Below are 25,852 nucleotides of genomic sequence, written 5' to 3'. Positions count from 1 at the left end.
ACAACACTACATCAAATACCTGCGGTGTTTCTTGATATTTTCCATGTTTACTCTTTGCCTTATCTGTCAGTTTCTTTTTCCATTTTTTATTTCGATAGCCTATTGCATTGTTCTGTAAAAAACCAAATTGCAAAACTGAAAGGGTTAAATACAGCGTGTATCTATATGCATGCTGGTTTCTCAGAAAGTAGGTCGAAATGTTTATCTAAAAACAGATATTAGCGGAAAGAGAAGTGATGAATTATGAATATTGCTTCATGACATTTGAGGTATTCCAGGCTGAGTTTGTCTTATCATTTGTTGTGTTCAGTACTTTTGATTGATCAAACTCCACAAGAAGCATTGACAGTAACAACATTCAGCAGTAATCAAAATCATTTTTTAATGAATATATGCATATATATTCGTTATGACATAACAATATACATATTTACAACCTATCAAGACACGAATTGTATTGAATAAAGACGATATATTCATATATATTGTAACATGAAGACACATTTTCCTCCCTTTTTGTATCATTACTGGCTTTTGTAGACACAAAAATATCTTACATCATTTATAAATATCATATGTGTTTATATATATGTACGTAATTTATATCATTTCATCAAATATTCTAGATCAGTAATATAATAATGTAACATATAACAATATCATACATACAATATATATTTATATATATGGAATACAAATTTCATACATTTCCTTCCATGAATGCATACGTAGTTCTATAATCATATATAATGTAAGTGACTAGTTTTAGTTAGAAAACATTCATCATAATGTACCACGTAAGAATACAATATTATGCGCATTCGTTCATAATACCCGGGTCCAACCGAACAACGTGGTCCCTAAATTTCGAATCCCTTCCTGACGAAAATGAATCAAGAACATAAATTTTTCTTATAATATAAAATTTTTATTACCTTGACAAACCAATTGAAGAAATTTGTCCCCAGGTGCAAGCATTTCGTGATAAAGCTATATGCTCACCGAAACGATCACCTAATGCGACAGTAACGTTCAGTTAGAACGAGACTAGGTAGTTTCCAGAATTTTCCGGAACAAGAAATATATGAATAAAAAGATTTAGAAATGTGGATTCTGTTGTTTGATTTATATAATATAAATTTTCGTGGGAAAATCACGAGCAATCGCGAAATAACCAAAAAAAGAAACAAACGAATAAACTCTTCAGGTCCGAGATGTTTTCGTATTGAGATAATTGGTCATGCTTTGCGTAGCTTTTCAAAACTTTTCAATATTATAACAACACTATGGCGTATTTCAGTTTGGAGGTAAATTTTCAACTATAAATGAGGTACATTCATTAATACGTACATACATTCATATATATGTATATTACAAGTATTATCTTATGATTAAAAACGTCAACATGTATTACAGGTATATAATTTGTGCATGTGTATGCGTGCGTATATATAGATGCGTAGTTTATTTTGTTTTTACACATATTACTTGCGTATACTTGCGTGCGTCATGTGATTTATTTACTTTGTTGTGTATATATAATTAAAAATGGCATTTGGTCCAAAAAAAATATATATATATATATGTATATATATTTTCATTTATATTTATATTCATGTATAAAACTCTTTAGCGTATTATTTATATAACTCTTTTATAATGTATTATATATTGCCTAATTATATATTCACTGTTATTATCAATAATTATTACTTTTTATATAGTAACAATAAAACTTCATTATACTTCAATATTAAAATTGTATATTCATTCATTTATAACATTCAGATTATATATAATATCTTGTACGAAGTTTTTGTGTTTTTTATATATATATATATATATATTCTTCTCCCCATCTCACATAATATTTACAACTTAACAATTATCATTTCTGTTTAGCATCCTTTCGATTTGCTTTACTTGCTTCCTTCTCGTTTACTGCCTCTCCTAACCGGAAGAATATCTTCAATTCGAGTATTCGCACCACTTTAAAAAAGCGTTTTAAAAATCTTCTCGTTAAAAGTACCGCGTTGCGAAAATTGAGTTATTTGTTAAAAAAAAATTCGCAGATCAATCCGTCGAGATTGCCATTCTTTTAAAACTTACGAGATAAAAGATTCTAGATATACTTTAAAAGAAAAAAAAGCATATACATTTTGACTTGTTTACAGCACGGGAGATTCGTTCTTCCACGTGGCAAAGGGGTGACCGATCTATCACTGAACTTTCCTCACTGTTCCTCGTCAATGGCCGGCTCAACCCTCCGTAAATCCATCAGGATTCTTCGCTCCTTGTGTTGTTGACCAGACGAACCGCCATGCAACAACGTTCCTCGTTGTTGCACGGTGTGCTTTTCTCAGACCTTGCTTTCAGGTCCGTCGGTGGTGTGCTTGAACGAGTTACGAATCTTGCTAAGATGCAGGGCGCTTATATGACCGTAGCTTTTGTTGTACCAATCGGGTGTCCGTCCCCTTTAAGCAGCAAAAGAAGGAGAAAATTACGGCCAACTGTTTAGCTAGACCAGAAAAAAACGCGGCGTCTCTCGAATTTCTACTCACTTTGTGTCCACTCTTGAAAGGTGCATTATCCTCGATTTTCCACTGCCACATGGCTCGATCAGGTAACGCGATGCCAAAACGATTCCTCGCGTACCGCCTAGCATCACCGGTGCTTCCGGATGCTCGACGGAAGTTTCCACGATGACGCAAGCGCCCTTCGGCAAGTCATTTCGCCATGATCTGAAGGGTGGTTAACCGGATCGTTAGAATCGGTAAACTGCAAGTTTCGGAATTCTCGTAACAGCAGAGTCATGTCTTACCTTAAAACGCAGTAGTCCCTGGCCGGAAGTGGGCTCATGTTTCCGGTGGCGTATTGGAACACCTCCACATTAGCGTCAAGCTTATTGACCAGTCGGTACTTCAGGAGTTGAGGATCCCAGATGTGTCTTTCCCTCAGAACCCGGTGCAGCAACTCGTTTGGAGGTGCCTCGACTTCCGTCGAAGCTCGCCACAATCGGAGCGGGTGTCCGTCTCCGACTTTTTTGTAAGCAACCTCGACGCCCGGATCAGCTGGATTGTTTATACTGACCCAACCTCGACTTCTGTTCATTGGTAAAAGAGAAACTTTGTCAAAACCCGCGGACGGTTTTTGGTTTCCAAGAGTTGTAAGAAACAACTGTTTATCAAATCCCGGAGCATCGACCTCGGGTGCGGTGTCTTGGAATGAAAGAAAACTACCTCGGTTCAAAATTACTATTACTCACTTTTCGCGAGCTTCCTTCAGCAGTGCGGTTGTACAAGCGTAAAGATACCCTCTCCAGTCCTGTTTGAACTCGGAACCAAGTTCCTCCAAACCGACGGGCACACTCTCTTCCATGTAATTGAAACGACACTGAGTAAGCATGTCTGAGGAAACCTGGGCATTGCGAAAAAGAAGAACCGTATGATTAGTCATCGTTCCGATTAGGTGATGGATTGAATATCGCAAAGTAAAACTATTGACTAACGTATCTCACTTACCATGAATAGTTCACGATGCGTCTTAATCAAGTACAGAAGACAGTCGTTCGCCGCTTTGTTCTCGGACAATTCCCTCTGATCGGGTATACCGACGGTTTTCCTTCGCCTCGGAGAAACGCTGTTAGACCTGTTAGAAACGTTGGTCATAGTGTGGTTGAAGTGAAACAAACTGGGAGCTAGACAAACGGCCAAGTTCGAGGCGGTCATCTGATTGAAAGGCGAGTTGTTCGCCACGTGGTTCAGGAAGTCCAGAAGCGCTTCGAGAGCCTCCCGATGTTCGTCGGGAAGAAGTAGAAGTACGCATTGAACAGCGTCTGGTCTGATCTCCGCCGGAACATCTGTGAGGTATGATAAAAGAATGGTGTCAGAGGTGAAAGAGTTGAAACAAGCCATCATCGTAATCACCGCGTCACCTCGTTGAATGAAACTCACGTTGAAATATAGCGATGAAAGTTTCAGACAGCTTATTCGTTAGCAGTGACTCGGGCAGCTCCCTGAAGTACTGCTTGACGAGATCGGCAACATCGAAAGCCTGTTGTCCGTCAAAGTTGATGTTGTCACCCTGGGTCTCGGTCATAACTTTGAGCGTCTGGATCCTGGACCTGAGTCCACTTTTTCGGAATATCCCAATCTGGTCGAGAGCATTGGCCCTGAGCCACCTGAGGGCGATCTGAATGCACTTGGGAAGCGCCTGACCTGTGCGTTGAAGGGACAGTAGCAGCGGAACGCCGAATACAGTCTTGTCCTTGTAGTCGGGGGTCTTGATCTTCCGTATGAACTTCGGAAGCTCCCAATTCCACCCGGTCCTATGGGTCGGGCAGTACCGTTCCATGCAGGCGGTGAGCTTGAGCAGCGCAAGCTTTCTGAGGACCAGCAGCTGCCCGCAGGACATGGAGGCCATGGCGCGAGAGCAGAGAGGGTCGAGAGGTTCAGGGTACAGAGATCCCCTCTGAAAGCTGTGCCACCTGACGACGGAACCCTTGTGTCTCGGAGACTCCTCTTCCTGGTCGGAATCCCTGCTGGCAACCGTCGAGCTGCTCTCCTGGCTTCCGGCAAGCTCTGAGCTCCTGGACCTGGACTTCTCTCTGTAGACAGTGACGTCCTTAGCCAGAGGCGCCTCTTCCCGGTATAAATCCTCCCTGCCGCGTCTAAAGCTTTTGTACAACCTCTCGTCCCGTTTACCGGTAGTAGTCAAGGCAGTCTTCTCCTCCTGACTCTGGTTGAACTTGTCCCTGTACCTCTGCGACTCTTTGCCCAGATTCAGACTCCCCCCTCTGTTACCGACCGGTGTTTGATCCTTCGGTGACTGGGGATGAGTCGAGACGTATTCCAGAACCTTGGTGTGGTTGCTGTTAGCGTCCTTAAAGTACCTGTGTCTCCAGCTGGTTGGCTGGCACTCCGAGTCACTGAGGGCGCCTTGGTCCTCCCGGGTTCCACGATGCAGGAAACGACGGGGCCTGTTCAGCTTCGTCCTGGTGGGCGTTGGGACGGGCCCACCACCTTGGGAACCGTCGGAACAGTAACTCGAGGAATCGTCGCCGAATGGACTGAGGTTACTGGCGAGTGGCGAGGCCGGCAGATGGAAGGGCGACGACGGAAGCGTCAGTGGTGATGGTGGGAGATGGAGGGGCGAGGGGGGCCCAAGGTCGTTGAAGGATACGGGCGCCGGACCGGTAGGCGAAACGTCGACGCAGTTTAGGTCCTTCATCTTCTGCTGCATGGATATAACGTCGAGGACCTGAGGACCGCTGATCACGACGCCGTCGCGGTTCTGCCGCTTCCGCCTCCTCGACTTCAGGGACTCTACCCTGCGCAAGAAGGCCTTGGCACTGTCCTTGAGCCGCTCGGATCCCGTTCGTCTGAAACGGGGTCCCAGCTCGTCGGGAACCGGACCAGGCGGAAGACTGCCGTATTTGAGGGTGTCCAACATCGTATCCTCGGCTTCTTCGGCCTCTAAACGATCCTCGAGGGAGTCGTCGTCGTCCTCTGGCCTCGCGTTCTCGTCGACGATCGCCTGGAGCTTTTCAACGTTGGCCTGAGTTACATCGCCAACCCTTGACCACCGTCTCGTCTTTTTTTCGAAGGTCCAGTTCTCGCTCAAGGCGCACTGGTTGTCCTCGTCCGAGTCTTCGCCACCCTGTCAACAGCGGATAGAGAGAGTTGTTTTGACGTTCTCAAGTATGCAAACATTAAGCGACGAACTATGATTTGGCCAACGAATTCGTAACGGTCAACAGACCATCACGGTGACTCATCGTGTTGTGGTAGATTCTGTGTGTGTGTACCGTAATTAACGAACCCGTGACCGATTCACTCATTACAGTGACGTCACGGTGTTTACCGAAAAAGTGGAAAGGGGACAGGGTTGTTGGAGTAAACGCGAGGGTAAACGAGTCGGGTCACAGCTGGTCCCTAATAGCTAGCAAACTCCAAACTCTAACGACTTGTGCTTTCCGTACAAATTAGAACGCGGGATAAATGGTGGAACATGACGTGTCTCTTTCTAACTGTTGAATTATCATCGTGCGCTATGGCGCCACTTAAGATATTCTGTGTCAGTGTGTGTGTGTGTGTGTGTAAGACGCTGGGAACTGGTGAGCACTAATTAACACCGACCATCTCTGCAGGACTTCTTGATGCCGGAAAGAAAAGAAGATTCAACCAACAGTGCTTACGTGTATGTGTAATATCATAAAGTTGCAATGTCGTAAGTTGGCGCGTTTGACACTTGCAACGAGTTTTAATATGCACCGATATATTTCATCCCTTTTAGAGGAAAACTTGACTTTTCTTTGCTTCGTCTTTGCTATCTCGACTGAATATTAAATAATTGTGTCAATATATTGAGCATATGTCATCAGTGGAGATTGGAATAGCAATGTTTACATACATTGCTTGAAACTGATATGAGAGTGTGCTTTGAGTTACAAGTTTATACCGATTTTCAACTATGGACTGAAACACGTGGCCTGATAGTTTGTTGGAATTCTACCGAGACTCTTCGATGTTTCCAGGTCGTTGAACGTCCTGAATCGAGACTCCCCGGTACAATGGAGTTCAGAACGGTTCTCTACAGAATGGAGTTGAAGTTGTGCGATCATCTCGAGAAGAGTGGTGCGAAATTGGAGGTATACGAAAAAAAAAATCGTCTGTCAAGAAGAAGTTAACGAATCGGTGAAGAAGAAGCGACGAGAAAAGAGTGGAGAGGAGAGGATGAAAGTAGGCCGTTTAAATACAGTCCTCGTTGGCGGAAACTGCATCAGTGCAGCAGCATCAGTAGCGGGTGGCAATGAGTTGCACCATTGAGACTTGACGCGACGAAGAGAAATCTGGCAAAGAAGAGGAAGAACAAGAATAAGAATACGAATAAGAAGAAGAAGAAGAAGAAGGAGAACAAGTCTGAGGTGCAGCGATCGAGGGAGTAGCTTGGGCCCGCAAAAATAGACCCCGACCCTCCTATTAATAGCTTATCTTAAAATTATCGCGTTTAGGGTGTCAGTTGCGGCGGTCTTCGGCAACGATTACTTAACGCGTAACCAACGTCGGTCGTTCGGTTTGTTTCGGTTGACGACCGATTTAAAACCCGCACGCTACGCACGAGGTTTCGAAAATCCGTACCGAAAAAGAACTGGCAACTTAGGCCTCGCGGCCCGCCTACGTCACGGGTTAACCATTTTCGAATGCTTTTCCAGGTCAATCTTTTTTGACAATTTATTCGTCCGTGTGCATGCCTGCGCCTCGCTTCTGGCCCTTATACCAACCACCATCACGTCTATTTCAAGCCGATGTAGATATACCGAACGGTCGTTGACGGTGTTTGGATTTCATAACGGTGACGCGGTCTTTCCTTATTCGATGCTAAGGATCTTCGTATACTTGATTATTCTTTACCGCATCCTTTTCGACACTTGGATAATGCCGCAATAAGTACACAGGGTGTAAGTAGTTAAACCGACGTTTGATTCTTTTCTTTTTTTCTTTTTATTTTTTTTTTTCATTTGAAAGAGAGGTTTTTTCAACCTACGATTCTCGATACATACGGCATGCTGGATAAAAGAACGCTCCCGGTGACCGACTGACGTCACTTCCGCTCGTTCGACTCCAACGAACAGCTTTGTACTACCGCGTGGTACAATTATCGTCAACGGGTGACCAACTGCATCCAGCCCGCACCCTGATGTAATGAATTGATCACGACCCAGGATACGAATAATGGATAGGTAAATAACTGAGTTGCGATGGGTTTGTGGATAACGAATAAAGAAGCATCTAACTCGCTGAATGATTTTTAACTCACCGTAATCTCGGAACCTGAGCTTAAATACGACTCTTTATTGTGAAACAATAATTTCCGTATTCAATTTCCGTCATATCTTTGATCTCGAGATTTAATCCATGCCCGAAGTCGAGCCAATTAAGCTTCCGGTACATTTTCAAATACCCACCTACCGCATCTCTAATCCCCGTAATTTACTAACAATAAAAAATTGCGTTTCTCTTCCATTTGGTATACCGTCAAAATAAGATCAACAAACACGCGCGAGTTTCTTCCGTCTCACAAAAACAAACTGGCTAATGAAAAAGCATCATTTTTGGTGTTTTCACACCGCCCCGCTTCGGTTGCACACTGCGGTACACAGTTCCCTCAATTACGGGCGGATGCAAAAGAAACTCGAGTAACTCGAGCTCGAGGGGTTAATAGCTCTCGATGTGGACCAATTTAGGCAGCGCACTAACCTCTGAGGGAATTGGCCGTAGTTTCTTTTTTTCTATTTTCCCCTTTTCTACTTTGTTTTTCTCTCGTCGCTTTTTCCTATCGTTTTTTAATTTCACTCTCGAGTTTAGGTCGCAGCTCTTCGCAACGGGACCAACGCGACCTTTTAAGCCTCCTCCTCCTCCTCCACTTACACACGACCACCGCATGTCGTATTTTTAGTTATGCATAACGAAAACAAGACTGGGAACCGCTGCACGTATCCACACTTCGTCAAGTCACCATAAATTTCTAGTTTTGTTTGCTATAAAGTCCTCGTAACATTCTTCAGTTTTACATCGTAATTAAAAAAAAAACAGAAAAATTCAGTTCCTAGTACGAAATGAATATTTCTTTTCATTACGGTTGTACAATATTATCTTTCGGCTATAATTGCGATAATTTGATACCGGTGAACCAATGAGTCTGATATTATGAGGTCTCGATAGTGTCAAGAAAACAAAAAAAAAAAAAAAATAATAATTTGCCAAGAAACCGGGAACACTTTAATATTTACTTGTACCACATATTTTCCAATACCAAATTTAATCAAATTTTCCAACAACGGGGTGAAATGAAATTCGTATCAACGTACAACATCCGGCGACTTGCACGCCACCGTCGATCTTTATTTCCATCTATAAACTCCTCGCCTATTTTCGAACGTATTCAGCCCTCATGCACCGACGGACGATGCGGGTCGAGTACATCCGAAACCTCAACCCCGACTCCATTTTCTTTTAGGCTTAATTGCCGTTCCCCTCCATGGTTTTGCCTATAAACAGACCTTTTAACCGTGACGACCCACACACCGTCCATCAGCAACAGTTCTCTCCTCGCCTCGTTAGGACGAAATCTTACGTAATCGGCGATACACCCACGATTCGACCGATGATGATACGCGTGTCTGCGTTTTATCATCGTGCCCACGTTGCGATTCTCGCATTCACACACCCGCAACCCGCGCGAAGATCCTCCGAGATTCGTTGCGCTTCTTATGGGGGCGAGGATATCGCGAAGAACGGTAAGTCTTATTCCACACTGTGCTTGTCGTCGACTTGATAAATGCTCTGGGCGAAGCAGCGACGTTAGATAACCACTTATTAGCCACGGAATGAGATTACTCTAGTTGAAAATGCATTTCTAACCGGTATCGTTATATGTGACCAGTAGCCTGTGCATATCCCACCTATGCATCGGATTCTCTTTTACAATCATTCTACCGATTACCTCAGAACACAATTATACGTAACAGAAAATCAATACTTTCGATACTGATCAGTTCTTTCGTTCAATTCGAATCAATTTTCTTCCAATTTCTTGTAATGCGTCACGTATTGTACCTGCTCCAAAAAGTGTAAAGTGTTTGTTTACAATAACGGCAGGTTCAAATGCTGTATGAACTTCTATAGAATATCTTTTAGTATCGGTTAAACACTATTTAACGTCAACACAATAGTATCTGTTGTCAATCTAAAGCTATATCTGACTTTCAAGTTCCCAATCAAGCACAAAAATTGTTCTACAGTAGCCCACACCGGCCAATTTCGGTCAATTTTGAAACCGCCAATTTTTTACACAGTATATATATATATGATCGGTGTAAAATCTTTCATCGATAAATGTGCATGAGTAATTATTGTGCAAAAATATTGAACGTAAATATATCAAGGTGAGAATCGTCGAAGTGGGAGCGAAGAAGATGATGCGGCTTGTGAGATCGGGAGAGATGCGCTCGAGTGAAATCTTATAGAGATCGGTAAAAGGCGGTCTTTATGACCGGTAGGATGTTAAATAAATATCGACGAGAGAGGTGCGAGATACGCGGGATCGTCGGGCATCCGCGTTCTAACTTTGCGAGTGCTCGCATCTAACTAGCTGACACAAGAGTACAAAGCGTGCGTGTGTGTACGCGCATACGAACGCATCCATGCACGAGGTGCATACAAGCGCAAAACTGCAACGCTACCGACAAGACGATGACGAGATATTGAATACCAGACTCGCCAGACTGCTTGGCACACAGCGTTCGATTGAACGAAAGAGAGAAAGATAGAGAGAGAAAGAGAAAGAGCACAAAAAAAAAAAAAAAGAAAAGAAAAGAAAAAGGGAGAATAAAGTTAATGCAAAAAGAGCCGCCGTCGAAAGAATAAAAGCAACAAGTGTAAGAGCTGCGGCAGCGGCTCGATTCGAAATCGAGAAATCTACCGAGACCAGATCGTTAACGAGATCCGCGCGTGCAGTTTCCTGCGATTTTAAAACCGGCTGAACTGCCAGGACACCGCGATTGCTTTGCGCGATGCGGGTATAAAATAAAATAATTGCCTCGTAGCGTCGAATGGATAACTAAGAAAATTCCACCATTTCCGCTGTTTTTTATTTTACACTCTCCTATTTTTATTTATTTTATTTTATTTCTTTTATTTCTCTTCGATGTGGGTTTATAATTTTGTGCTTAACGAATCACCGGTTCAAGATTGATATTTTTCTTCCTTCCAATTCTCGTCGAATTTTCAGAAAATATTGATCGTCGATGATTCTCACAGGCGTAGCTTCCACATCTTCTGTAACCGGAGTAAGTGAAATTCGTTTTTTGATTTTTTTTTTTTTTCTTGTCTTTCGAAGGCGGTTTTTGCGCAGGCGGGTAAACTGTTGTATATATGTATTAAACATTCCGAGATACCGGTATTACCGCTTACAATATTAGCCAACTTTTTCCCCTAGTAGGGAACCTGTTAACCTGTTCACCAGCAGCACCAGCAGCAGCACCAAGATATAGAATGCGGGTATAATTCCTCCGTTGAGTTGAGCCGATTTGCTGCGCTGTATATCAAAGGCGTGAGCCGCGTAGTGGTATTGAAATATTCATTACGTTATTAATAATCACTGTGAAACAATACGGATCGGTTGTTATTTTCTTGCGTTATATCAAACGGCGGTACAACCGCAAATCTCTGGCCACCGATCAAGTTTCAAATATACTTATAACAGATTCTTCCCACGCCTCGCTAGATTGCGGGAAACGAATCAATTCGCCACACAAAAGTCGACGGTCTAACTTTTCACCAATCTATCTTCGTTTTGCCGCAAGTGTTTGTGTAATATATAAATAAAATCGAGCGAAAATTATTGAGTGAAAAAATAAAATTTACCAATACATTTATTCTTCGATAGTTTTGTGGAAAATTTTTACAAATATACCTACTTCGAATTTTAATACAACGATTGCTGATAATTTTCGTTTCAAACTGAATTTTTCACAAATTACTAGCTTACGTCAATCTTTTCCTCGGCTACTTTTCAGTTCATTTCAAAAATTTTTGTACGATGCAATATCAAAAATTAATTCCAAGAATTTCGTAGAGAATTCATTCCCAAATATAATCAGACCTGATTTATGATCAAATATTTTACAAGCAAGATGATTTTGTTATTTTTACACGAAAAAAGTACCTACTTGATAATATGATAATTTGAGTTTTAAAATTCAAAATTTTTATCACGCTATTGCGTTGGTCAACTTGACGGTTTTGGAAAAAAGATTTTTTTATTGATCCTCGGGCACCCGTCAGTCCGACTGACATTCCGCATCGATCTAAAGACAATTTGAGTCGCAAGCGCGGCTTAAGTCGAGTAAAATACAGGTGCTGCTGCACGCCGAGCCGCGCTGTCTGCCGCTCCTGTCACACGAGGCTTCAACCTGTTCGGTGTTTTACGCATACCTGCTGCGTACAAACTATACACATATACGTAAAACTTATACGCAGAGAGAGATGCGTAATTACCGGCGATGTTTGACGCGAAAGAGCCGCGGTGCCGGGGCGTGACGAATGGTTTGAAAAAAGTGAGACTGCACCTAGCCTTGGATCCTGAACCTCGTTCGTTTCATCCACGAGGATAGCGAGCTGCGGCCAACTTCAGAGGGTCGGGAATTGTGGTATAAAAGGTATTAAAGGAAGACGAAGGATCATTTTCGTAATTTTGATATCGCCTCGTGCGTAGCTAATACGGTATAAACGGAGTGGCATTTATTTTTCATTGAAAACGAAGTCTATGAAAAATTCTAATGCTATTATATCCGACAAGCAACGATTTATGATATTTTATTCGCCACGACTGCAACTGACAATTTCATAGAATAGCCAGAAGGGACAGCAGCTGCTGGCATGCGGAAAATATGAACGATGTATAGGGTGGAAGTATCGGGAAGTTGGAAAGGTGGGTATAACGAATAATTTTCCAGGATCATCCTCGTTTCCGTGACCTGAGTTGATTACGGGTGTAAGGTAAAAGGAAACCGATCGCACCTGCGCGACTGAATCGGACAAAGTTGAGAGGAACGTGAAATGTATTTAGCTCGAAGCACACGTCAAAACCATTTATGGCGATGAAAGTTACAAACTCGAGGTGTTACCCCGAATTGCAATCGCCGGTTTTCGACTCGAACAAAATTATTTCCGGTAATTCCAAATTATCGCCGTAAGGCACCGAGAAAGTTGGCGCATCGATGTATAGGATCAAGTCCTTCCAGACGATGATCGAATCGTCATCGTCACCTGGAAGTTGCCTCTCGTCGACCAGAGTGATTCCGTTTTACCTACGCCCATGACGGCAGACGACGCGACGCGATTGCCTTCGAGCCAGCAACAAATGGCCGTAATCAACCCTGAGCAACCCCGATCACGTGATGATGTTTGATTGGTATTCAAAGCGTAGGGAAGTGCATCGCCGTTGACGATCCCTCTCGAAGCTGATCCCCGTAATAAGAATAGCCCAGAACGTACGTTGAGCGCGTTGTGTGCTTTCACCGTGTGCATAACAATGACCATGTTTTCAAACGTGTCATAAGACCCTCGACTCGATTGCATACCAAGTGGCTGCAGGTAGATGCAAAGGTACACGGGACTGCAGCGAGTCGTGCCTCAAAAAGGCAAGGAGGATGATGGCGATAATAATAGGCGTATGTAAAACAGACTCGGTGTTCACCGTCCTCGGAAGAGGCAAGAAACCCTGCAGCAGCCCGTCACTTTTCACCATCCGAGTTTAATCTAAGAGTACGGATCTGGGAATCCATTTGCGATTAGTCCGCAGGGCCACTTCGGACGGCCTTGTCAACCTCCGGCTCAACTTCCACGAAGAGTCTTTTTCCACCGTCTCCATCCGACCTGCGCTATTTTTCCGAGGTGTATTTAGGACCCAACTCCCTAAGAAGATCGCATACCTCGATTTCTTTTCACGGGGATATTTTAAATGCCGCGTAAGGTTCCTTTTTAGGATACAACAAAGTATAAACGACGCAAAACTCCAGTCGGAGGAAGCGGGCAATAACCGTTATAAAAGGTACGCCCAGGTTGGCACGAGAACAATATTTGAAGACTATGGAAATGGATATCGGAAGTCCCTAAAACTCTGACCGTCACCTGAGACTTCATCGACTCTTATCGATGGTTGAGTACGACCATTTTCTACGTCGGGATCTTTGGTGCTGAGACCATGTAGACGGTAAATCGCGTGGTTTTCAACAAGTACAATTTCGAGCTCGACAAATGATTGGTGAAGGCACTGGTTTGGTACCGTAATTCGAGGAGTCGAATGGTAATTGGAAATTGACGGGTGGCGTGGAGAAATGGATGCAGGGTTTTCCCAATCACCGGACGATCGACTCCCTGAATGAATGACCGATTTTTTTTTCAACTCACCGGTTTACTGTGGCTGGTGGTGTGATGGTGGTGGGAGTGATGAGTGTCAAGTTTCATGTTGGCGCAGCGATTCAAGGCGTGCAACCTCCTGAATAGACTCTGCAGAGAATCGGCATCAAGGAAAGGATGGTCCTTGGCTACCCCAGAAACCTCGATCGGAAACTGGTAATCTGAAACAGCGAGAAGAAGACAAGTTGTTCATTTAGTCTCCAAAGAATTTTTCATTTTCTTTTTTTGGTTTGGAGGGTGACGATTTGCATCAGAAACATAGCGAGGCACAGATCGTTCGTTATTGGACAGTTCCATGGTGCGAGATGACAATGTAAGAATATAGCGTTTGAAAAACGTCAAGAACAACGTCATCTCCGATTACGGATGTGATCTCTCGGGCAGTCCTAGCCGGTCCTCGACTCGACGAACCGAGTCTTTTGTGTTGGTCGACTTGCGCAACCCGCCTAGTGCAGCCCTGTGTCCCGACCCAGATCTTGTGATCCAGATCTTGATCTATGATCTTGGTGCGCGATCATTCGTGACCCGAGCCGTATTGAAACGAGGAGTCCGATTCCCCGTTGTTCCTGCCCACTTAGCGCTAATTTTTCTTTCTCCTTTCTCATCCCACCAGCTGATTGTCAGGACGGACAACGACCACGATAATTAGCTGTAAGTAATAACCCTGCGCCTCCGCGCAATCTCCTAGGACAAGGCTCGTGCCTTACCGAGGATCATTCTAATTGGGGTTTCAGGTACTTGTTTGTTTTCTACTGTCTCGACGTCCGTTCAACGAATCAATTAGCACCGTTACACAGTACGAGCATTAGGAAAACTCCGATAAGGGATCTCTTTGAGGGTCAGCGATGGGGGGGAGAAATCATCAAAAGATCGAGCATAGACGAAGCCTAAGCATTTTACTTTTTCCTTTCTTTTTTTGTAGATGTATTAAAACACCAGTATTGAATTCGGACATTGAAATTTTGGCTTATCTCCGTTGCCGGAAAGTTGCAGCGCGGTTAGTTTTACGCCGGGGAAAAGAAGCACGATTATGTAATTACTCCGAATTACGTTAACGACTGTATTTGTCGTATACTCGGTGTTGGGGAAGGTTAAATAAAACATTTCTCACACTGTCAAACCGACGGTTTTTATCATCATCTACCGTCTACGTGACGAATCGAACGTTGCGTTTCTTACATATTACCTATATCCGATGGTTATCGAATCGAAGATTCAAATTGATCTGACATGTTGTTTTCTTCTTTTCAAATGTATATCGAAGAAAATGAAGGAGAAGAAGAAGAAGAAAAAGAAGAAGAAGAAGCAAAAGAGGAAGGAGATGAGGAACTATCATAAATAAATCTTGTTTCTTTGATCCAAATGTGTGTAATTCAGTGCCGGACGTTCAAGTACGTAATCCACGGAGTGCGGTTCATACGTACACACGATCGTGTCTCTTATTTATATTGCACAGAGATATACAGTATATATTTATATCGGGCCTTGTGGTGCGGGGGGGGGGGGGGGGGGGGGCCGGGTTCAACTAGGTCAATTGGTGACTATTCATAGTATACGCGTTCGATTACGTGCCTGACTTATGACTGGCAATTAACCGTGTGAGAAAACGAGTGCCGTTGTGTTGAAAATAAAAATAAATAAATAAAAATAAGATAAAAACTAAAGCAATACCGTGTCTATAAATACGAAACGTGTGCGCAAGTTTCGGAGGTCAATATATACATTATCGTTTATTTTTCGCAAAAGTGACAACTGCGAAATTCGACGTGTCCTCCCCGTTTGTAGCTGAAATGGACTCTGCCGTTATTTTTGCTCTTCGTTCCCGTCTCTCTTCCCCATTCGTCTGCTATTTTCACTGCGATACGGTGACACTTGAACCCAGCTGCTGCGATTAAGATTAGCGAAAGAACGACTGGCGCCGTTTATCTATTCGCGACGGTGTAATCTGGAAAAAGTCACTAAGTGCACACGGGGATAATTATAGGAGAGAAAAATAAAAACAGTCAAGTTAAAAAAAAAAAAAAAAAAAAAAAAAAAACCAGCTCAATAACAACACGTTGTTCGATTCGTGGGCGATTTTGTCGTGCAGTTGGATTATAAATCTATAATATCGAGGCGTGCTTGGTGAAACTTTTACAAGATAATCGCGCTTGCATCCTTGAATCTTGGCTATGGTGACGGATCAAGGTGACGAGTTGCATAATGTAAAATATCCCGACATAACGCGTTACGACTCAAACTAGCCAGTCCATCCTTACGTCCTACGTTTACTCTCCGACGACGCCTCCGAGTCTCGGAGGATGATATTACATATCCAGATATGGCAGAGGCACGTCGATTTCGCCAATCGATACCGATTCCATTATCGCGACAAATTTTCGTCATCCAGAATTGGACGATGTTAAAATTGGCGTAACAAGACTCACCTCTCATTGTAACGCCTTCGCACCTGCGGCACATTCGTGTCTCTTCTTTAATTATCTTTATCTCTTTCGGTACACAGTCGTCGGTTGATTACGCTATCATCGACGTGTGGGAACGAAAAAGTGAATATCTTCTTCTTCTTTTACAGGTACTCCAAAAAAATTCTCTTCCATACACATTGTTCTCATGATCGGTGAACGTCTAGCTGATGACACAGACTCGAGGGCAGAGCATCGGACGACGGTGTAAATTAACCGCAAGGCAAAGCGGTTGTTATTCTTGTTTAAAACTTGCTTAGAGGTATGCCTGTAATCCTGGTATAGTCGCAGTTACGGTATCATGACTGTACAAACGACTGATCGGTAATCTCGGGTAGCAAACATTAACAGCACATCGAAGACGTTCCCTTGTCACTGGATAAGCGGCCGATGCTTCCGACCCTGATGTTATAAACCGAGGGTGGAATAATCGGGTGATGTCAGTTACGAAATAACCTTATCTCTTCGAGCTCCTATCGATGGGTAAACGAACTTCTGACAGCTACCGTTCGTTCCGAACTTTCGAATAATGGGAGACAGTCAGTCCTCCGCTTATCTACACAGTGTTACAGAAACCGTGTACACTTTTCGGTCATAACAATCAATCCTCTATTCCAGGATGAACAATAACAGCACCGATTTGTTTGTCCGGTTAAACACGTAAGTATGTGTCTTACTGTGTAAACTTCTGAGCGTCGACTATTCGTCACTAGAGTTTATATTCGCTACGATATGAATGTCACCGAATCGAGCGACGTTGGGAGTACAAGTTTAGTAAAAGTCCTCTAAAAGTCACACAGAGAGATTCTTTTTGGTTCACTTAACAGCCGTGTGATTGTCGGTTGCGAATAACTGTAGTAACCGTTCTTCTTTGGGATGAAACTCCGTTTTATCGCGCGATTCGAGGATCATGGAAAAAGTCGCACGGTGTCATCGCAGTCGCGATCCAAATAGGAGCAAAAAATTTCTCACAAATTTCAGCTGTGATTTGGAAGAAGAAATAAAAACTAAACGCGCCTAAAAACTCGCCTAACTTTACGCGGTCGTACTCGGTGCGTTAGCGGTTAGCTTCCAACTAGTGATCGGCCAGCTTGGGCGAGCATAAATGAGGACTTTGTGAAACCGACTGAGAGTTGGTGGGGGAAACCAGCTAGACGCTCGACTTGTGGTGGGAGATAAGCAAAGGCGAACCACGATGTACGGGAGAACGACTGAGAGCAGCCAATGATCCCGGCAATGCGCCTTGATCATCCTCCGGATCCCGCTTCTCCGTATCACCGATCGCACATGCGGCTCTAATTTGTCAATTAGTAACCAGGGATGGATGGAAAAAGGACCCGGTAAAGTGACGCAAAAATTATTGGAACCGACCAAACGAACGGGACGCATCGAAGGTCGTCAATAGTCCAACCACACTTCGTTTACGAAGAGAACATTGGATTTGTCAGGTACATTAGCAAGTCCTCAACCCTAATTACACTGCCTCTGACCCAAAACGAGATCCAGTAAGTTTTCGAAGGTCAGAAGCGACGGAGTTTTCTGCGATTTTTTAGTTACGGTGTACTCTCGGTACCATGTCATGGTGCGGTTACTATCGGAGCGTTTTGAGAAGAGGCACCGAGCGAGAACCTTAGTAGGTACCTCGCGCCCTGGAGCAGGGTTTGACGGTTGGTTTTGGCAGAGAACCAACAGATGTGTCAAAGACCTTTTTGTTTTGGTCTGCAGTGGGTAAGATGCATGGCGTTGCAGTATGAACCTGGTTGTTTGGACAGAGTCCAATCCATAAAGGGGCCGATTCGGATGTAGCAAGTTTCGATTAATCAAAGAGGGAAAGCTCAGAGCCGCCTCCGCCTATCGCGAGTCTTATAGGTGCAAGAATGATTTGGTACCATGCCCAATTTTCACTCCGCGGAAAATCACCTGACGATCCTGGATCGGCAAGAACGTCGTGTGTGTCTCAACCAGAGTCAAAGTATATAATGCTCTGATATTTTTAGCGTCTCGGTTGGGTTAAAATAAATTTTGATGAAGTGATTTTTAACAAGGACATGGATTATTTTTAATACTCTTAACGATAGCGCAAAATTACAACGATTTTCTGTAAGTCAGAGCCAAGTTGTGCATTGGCGATTGTAGCTTCCAACGAACCCCCATAAATTTTGCCAAAATTATTCATCCGTAGACGTAACCTGCCGATGTATGGGAGTGAGAGTAGAAAGCGCCGTAGCGTTTACTTGGCCTTCGAGTTCAATTCCCACATATGTTTTCACGCGAGTCAACCAACCAACCAACCTGCAGAGCCGTACTCGTTATATGCCTGATACACTGTGTCAAATTACCGAATCAGATACCATCGTTAGTCGAAACTAATTAACGATACTCAATATGATGAATTTATCGCGAGAAGCACGTTTCGATCGTGGAAGGTATTTAAATACAGAAACCTTCCGTAGAAATGAAACGAGTTGACCCGACAACGGGGAAAACTAAAATTCAGCTTAAATCATTGAGTCACGTCCACTATTTCCACCGAACACTTTGACTGTTTACAGTGAAATTGAACGCCGAAGATAGAATTGTAAAGTCGCTTAGAGAATGGACAAAGTTTCGTACATATACGTTGCATTTCGGGATTTTGGCGCGTCATGCGGACAATTTATCGCGGATAATAATTCATTAGCCCGGACATAGAAAATTAGTATTTCAGTCTCGGGTCGACAGACGTCTTGTCTTGTCCTCCCTGCAGCAGGGTATATTTAACCGTTTGGTTTTCAGCCTTACTTTTCTCTCGTTCCCCTCGTCAGATTAGCTGTTTTTTTTCACCTCTCTCCTTTTCGTTATAGTTTTTTTCACTCTTTTTCTCTCGACTCTCATCTTCCTCCCAACTTTCCTACCTTTCGTATTCTTTTTTTTTTTTTTGTTTTTACACCCCAGCGTTCAATGTCACCGCTTTAAATAAACCCCGCAAGCACAAGTCCGAAAATTACGCGTAGAGCTTTCGTGAACATCCCGAGTTGCGAGCTCGCGCTAACGTGGATGTGCTACTCGACGAGAGGCTGATTCTTGGACTTTTCAAACATAGAAATTCTCTCTATTATAACAAGTACACGTTCTGTGTCTAGAGCTGTATCGCGGTTAGCCAGAAATGACAAAATACATCAGGAACCGGGTGTTATAACTCTCTGTGGTTTCCAACCGGGCCGCAGGTGCCGGCGGCTAGAATAAACGATCCGTCACAACTAGAATTCCCGTTAGAATTATACTCGGCACGTATGAGAGTTTACTCGGTATTAATTAACGATGGGCGACTAATTAGCGACGCGATACATGGAAAACAAAAGAAAAACCGAGGGCTGCAATTAATGTATTCCAGAGGAAGACGGGACGAAGCCTAGGATTTCCGTCATAAATCCGACTTATTCTTAGTGCATCACTGTAAAACATGAGGTGGTAAAGAGTTGCCGGTGTCGACTACTGTGTAGTATGATTTTTGTTGCCAATTTGATAATTCAGCATCACGCGGTATAAGATTGACATTAGATATTATACCGTTGGATTGACATCAGGTAGTTTCAAATTCATCATCAAATAGTGTTAAATTGACATCACGTAGCTATGGATTGACTTGACATTAGATACCGTTAGAATGACGTTAGATATTGAAATCCGATGGAGTGAAATTGGTATCAGATGGTATTGACTGACAACACATAGTCTCAGATTTACATCGGATTGTGATGAATTGAGATTGGATTGGTATCCAATTTTTGGATATTGGATTAAGATCGGATAGTACGAAATTGATATGAAACAGTGTAAGATTAACATAATGTAGTGTTAAACTGACATTGGATCGTGGTAAATTGACATTGGACATTAAAATCGGACAGTGTGATGTTGACATCAGACAGTATTAAGAATTAAATTGACACTACTCAACTCTGGCTTATCACACCCAAGTTCAGAACTATCGAACGTTGCAGAGAAACGAAATGAGTCCGTTCTACCAGTCCGTTTGAGTGAAAGAAAAAATAAAATAAAAAAAATAAAACAGAAGTGTTAAAGTCCTGATCAGACGACAACGAGGCTTTTGACGTTGGAATTGGGTGAAAATGAGCACCTTGTCCGGCGGTGAGTAAGCGGCAATTGGTACGTACTCCGAAAGTTCTCCATGGATTCGAATACTACGACACAATAAGAGAGGTGGGCTGCAACGCACTTGACTAAGTCCCGGATTCAGTTCCATAGACTTGAAAATATACTTGACCTCGGTCTCGCTGCAGCAACGGAGGAGGACGGTTATACCCGGTGAATGACGTCGCCGAGTCCGTCCTCCACGACGCACTTTTGACGGTATATTATAGTAGGTACATAGTTGCCTACGTCGTCGTCGTCGTGGTCGTATCCACTTGAGATAACCGGAGGGTGATTTAGTAAGCGGCGAATTGGCGCCAAGGATTTCTCATTCTTTAACCAAAGAGTCGAACGACATCAAAGAGTCGCTGCTCCACTGCTGCTGGAGGAGTTCGAGTCACTTTGAGACGACAACGACGGGTTTTAGTCACGCTCAGTCGATCCCAATCACGCGACTTTGAAACTGGACAGCCATGCACACCGTTTTTAGCAAATTACGTAAGGAAAATCGTTGCGCAATTTATATACATATTGGTCTCTGCTCACGCGGTCAAGGATTATAGGGGGGGGGGGTAAAAATCGTTTCTTATTTTTTCCAATTTTTTTTTTTTTTGTTTTTTGTTTTCGGTAATAGCTGAGCATCACTTGGCAATCGATTGCATTCCTGTAAAAAAATTATACACAGCGAGCCCTCGCTCTAATTCAGACCTGCGTATAAATTTCATCATCGAATTTAAACTCGCCATTTTTTTTTTGTCCCCAGGGATTTGTGTGTGTGTGTGTGTGTGTGTGTGTGTGTGTATACTTATAAATATATATGTATCAGCATGCTGCTGCACAAGAGAATCGCTGCTAACCGTGGCGTCAAACAGTCTGCAGCGAGCAAGAGGATAACCGGATGGAAGAAATTTCTTCTCTGTAATAAATTAGCCAGCAAGTGAACGAGTCGTTCTGTTTTTTATTCCGGTCTTCGCGGGGTTGCTCGTTTTTTTTCCTATTTTTTTTTTTTTCCCCCCCCCTCTTATTTCGGGTTTTTAATGACGCTCGCGACGATCTTCGCGGTTGATTTCTGGACGACAGAGATAAATCTTTGAAGGAGAGGAAGAGGAAGAAGAAGAAGAAGAAGAAGAAGAAGAAGAAGAAGAAGAAGAAGAAGAAGAAGAAGAAGAAGAAGAAGAAGAAGAAGAAGAAGAAGATGAAGAGGGATCAGAGAACTGGGAAAGATGGGAGAGGAGAGGAGAGGAGAGGAGAGGAGATGAGATGAGAGAAGAGAAGAGAATACGCTAACCGATGCGTACCGTCGCGTGGAGGATAAAAAAAGAAACGAAAAGAGGTTAAATTTATTTCACAGATTATATTATTCCCCTCAACAGCCAGACGACCGAAATTTTGTTATTTTCAAAGATTATCGCACCTGACGATACATGTGTGTGTGTGTGTGTGTGCGCGCGCGTATGTCAGGCCTGAGAATTGTGATACCGAAAGAATAAAAATAAAAATCGTATACGTACAATATTTTTTCTTTTTGGGAAATACAAGAAATTTATTTCACGTCCCTCGTTTCTTTGATTTATTCGTGGAAATGGTGTCGTACTGCGGAGATGAAAAAAAAAAAATAAATAAATAAATAAAGAAATATAAAAAAAAAAAAAAATTTCCACATTTGCTGGAGGAAAAAAAACTTTTCGCACATGTACCCACAACGTGGAACGACGAAATTAAAGTGTCTCGTGTAATAAAAGAAGGATACATACATTTCGGAAATTGCTGTTCCGAGAAACGTGCTCGCAAGAAAGAGAAAAAGTAATGGAGGAAAATGGGAAAATCCGAGAATGAAAAAAGGATTCTTCTTTCAGACATTCAATTATATTAAACATGCGAACCGCGCGTATTTAAGCAGCAGCATCAGCTGTTCCACCGGCGGCGTTGACAAACTAATGACAACGGCGACAAAGTGTCTTCAGATTGTTATTTTCCAAAATACATACATATATATATATATATATATACATATACACACGCTAATTCCGTTTCTACCCGGTTTGTGAATGTTTATTCATAAACATGCAACAATGTACGTTACATGCGGGTACAGCGTTTTAAATGAACGAGTAAACTCCGGGCTTCATTTTGGCGAAAATAATAATCACCACATTTCCCACGTGTCAAATTTTCGCCGAGGAATTTTTACGCGGTATAAAGGAAATTCCCTAACTGGCTCTCGAGTCGTGTGTTCAGCAAAATTCAACTCAACTCCGACAGAAAAAGAAACAACCATATTCGATTCCCTGCAGAGATTTAAAAAAAAAAAAGAAAAAAAAAAACACCAGTTTGCCAGGCTACGATCTATCGATCGAACGATGCGAACTTTGGCCTTGGCCTAGTATCCGATTTACAGTCTGCACTGATTAACGTCACTGCCAAACAGACGAAAGTCTAGGAGGGTAATAAAAATTGCTTTATGTAACCGATACGTGGTGGAAAACCCGTTCTATCATAGACATCTTCGTCTTATTTTTTTCTTTTTTTCTGATCTAAAATATCTACAAGATCGATGAAACGATAAAATAAAAAAAAAAAAAAAAAAAAAAAAAAACACATACTTATTTTTTTCAAATGACATAATAAAGATAAAAAAAAACTGTCCAATGTCATTTGCGTTATGATTGGCGGCGCGAATGAATAGCCGTTTTGTATTCGCGATGTTATAATATACGCAGGTAAAAAAAATGTATGAATATATATAATTATAAGTGCAGACGAGTTTAAAAATAAAATAATTTTAGGCATTAAAAATGGTAATGTTTTTGCTTATTTGATGTTCTCTTTTTTCACCCCAGCGTTGTAAATTCGCTCGCTCGTTCTATTTGTGCGCCATAGATAATTGTCTTCAAGCGTTGGACGTAATAACAAATACAATATGTTGCTGTTCTGCTGCTGCCGCCGCTGGTGCAAATATATTTAAACGGAGGAAAAAAAGACAAGTGTCGCCAAAAATACGGAAAAACATATGCAGGTATACGTACGTTGGAAACAATTTAATATAAACTATATTTAGCACCATTTCTTTAAGGATGATTCATTTTTGTCAACGGTAGTTTTATATTTGTATATGTATACAGTTTTTTTTTTTTTTTTTTCCTTTCAATTTCACTTTCCTCGAGTTTTGATAGAAAGTTAACCGAGAAACGGGATCAGTGAATGAAGTAAATTTAGAAATAACTTGGTGATAAAGGTACAAGTAATAGATTACAAATAGACGAGGTGAGATATCTTATCGATCAATGAAACGAGTTAAATCTCTTATCGGGTGGATTTATACAATTTACACAAGCGTGAGAGTCATTGATAAATCCAGCGTGTCTATCTAACTGGAAATAAATCCACAGCTCAAGACTCATCGCTGCAGTTATATCGACGGAAAAGAAATTTCCGAAAATAATGAGAGGTGAAAGTCTAAGCGTGTTCTTATTATTATAAAAAAAAAAAAAAAAGTTCAATGCATGCAAAAAAATATTATACGATTCGGGATTGTAGGATGCTTCTTTCGTATTCATTTATTTATTTATTTATTGATGATAGATGGTGGAAAATACGCGAGAAAATTTTAAATGATATCATTTACAACAGCACCGATTATATTTGACAATTTGTAGTAAAAACCCTGCTGCGGAGTTTTTATAAAACGACTGTACAATGCAGTGAAATTTTTCTCCAAACGACCGAATTAAATGGCATGCAATGATTCGAGATCCGATGGTAATAAGATGTGATCGTGGGACTTTCGAGGTCTTCCGAAAATAGGGGCGCAGGTAAGCCTCGGGTGGCCAATAAGACGCAAACACGATATAAATAAATATATATGTATACAATGCATATAACGTACACATGTATATATTATAAACAGTATCTGTTTTCCGTCCGGAAATCCGCGGGACGCGATTTAACCTTAACCCAAAAAAACGACGTAACGCATTCACGTTTCGAGCCGAGTTCGTAGTTATGTTACGATATTACCTGTTTCTACATGTACGTACGTAGAACATATCCGAAACGCATTGCCCAGATGCCTCGTGCCTCGATCGATTTCCCAATCGTTTAGAAATAAACAATCCCAACTTATCGCGATCGGCTAAAAATAAGATACGAAGCTGAATCAATTATTTCGATCGATTATCGTCGATTTTATACATGTGTCTATTTTTTTTTTTTTTTTATCCCGAAAAACGAATCCCCTCACCTTTTAAAACGCGTGATAAAATTATCTACGATATCTGCACACTGTGTAAAAATATTCTAGCGCGGAATTATACATCGCTGAGAAAAATTTTATTTGTTAAGGCTTTAACGTCAATTTATTCTTGCACGAGCATTAAATTTTTGCAACGATTACAATAAAATATAGCAACAGCGATCGTAACGAGAAAGAGTAGTAACGGATTCTAGACTTTCCGTTAACAGCTAGAAAACTAATTTTCATTTTCTACCTAGAATTATATTTTTCGATTGTGGCTAGGAATGAAAATAGTTGAGGTCTGAGCGGTAAACGGAACTAAAAATTTCTCTCGGTAAGTAGAACACGATTTTCTGTCAATTGGCAATTATTCGTGTCAATGTAACGCTATCTCTGTTGCTAAATTTTCGCATTGACACCAAAAACTGTTCTATATACAGATATAAATTCATTTCATAGATTGTGTTTAACGTAATAATTCACACACCAGTTGCACCGCGGTCGAAGATACGACGTTGTTAATCCTATTTCATTGTCCGGGATCTATCAACGCTTGCAGCAGCAGCCCTGGCAGTTTTCCCGATGCATATAAATTGCGCGCGATACTGGCAATGCGATTGAGAATACGGGATGCACGTGTCAAGGGACTCGTGACACGTCAATTGACAATTGTACGTGGCAGACGGGCGACGTGAGGCCTGCGTGCAATTATTTTACATGCGCCAAACGCGCCTCCCGTATAACAATAAAACGCAACAAAATGCTTCGGCAATATGCCACGTGCTCCGTTCGAGCGGCTGATCAATTTTATCGAAATAAATCGATGATACGATCGCGGATTCGAAAGCTGTTGACAATCGTCGCGAGTTTGTTGACGCAAAGGTGATTGCAAGCTGCGGATCGTCATCGATGCGGTTTGGATCGTTGGGTAATGTCAAAATTTTACAAGACGTTTGGCACAATGCGAAAAATTTCATTTGTTAAAGTAACTAGAAAAATTGATTAAAACAGGTACCGCTGAAAAAACTGTCTGAATATTG

The 25,852-nt window shown here is 42.1% G+C and overlaps 1 protein-coding gene across 5 annotated transcripts in view; it reads right to left on the bottom strand.

Annotated features, from left to right (window-relative positions):
* Nucleotides 1-365: 365 nt before the first annotated feature.
* The window catches only part of LOC107218335, a 142,586-nt gene continuing 117,099 nt past the window's right edge, over nt 366-25,852 (bottom strand). For all 5 annotated transcript variants that reach the window (XM_046744594.1, XM_046744593.1, XM_046744592.1 and 2 more), the window contains 7 exons: nt 13,974-14,143; nt 3,954-5,658; nt 3,522-3,859; nt 3,266-3,417; nt 2,822-3,103; nt 2,562-2,741; nt 366-2,474 (listed from right to left, as the gene is read on the bottom strand). In XM_046744594.1, coding sequence (XP_046600550.1) covers nt 2,360-2,474; nt 2,562-2,741; nt 2,822-3,103; nt 3,266-3,417; nt 3,522-3,859; nt 3,954-5,658; nt 13,974-14,143 — 2,942 coding nt within the window. In that variant the 3' untranslated portion in view covers nt 366-2,359. The remainder of the gene's footprint in view (nt 2,475-2,561; nt 2,742-2,821; nt 3,104-3,265; nt 3,418-3,521; nt 3,860-3,953; nt 5,659-13,973; nt 14,144-25,852) is intronic.

This window comes from Neodiprion lecontei, chromosome 7 (genome assembly GCF_021901455.1).
Source record: "Neodiprion lecontei isolate iyNeoLeco1 chromosome 7, iyNeoLeco1.1, whole genome shotgun sequence".
NCBI classification, from domain to species: domain Eukaryota; kingdom Metazoa; phylum Arthropoda; class Insecta; order Hymenoptera; family Diprionidae; genus Neodiprion; species Neodiprion lecontei.
Note: the sequence above shows the minus strand (reverse complement) of the source record. Positions and strands in the feature narration are given on the sequence as shown.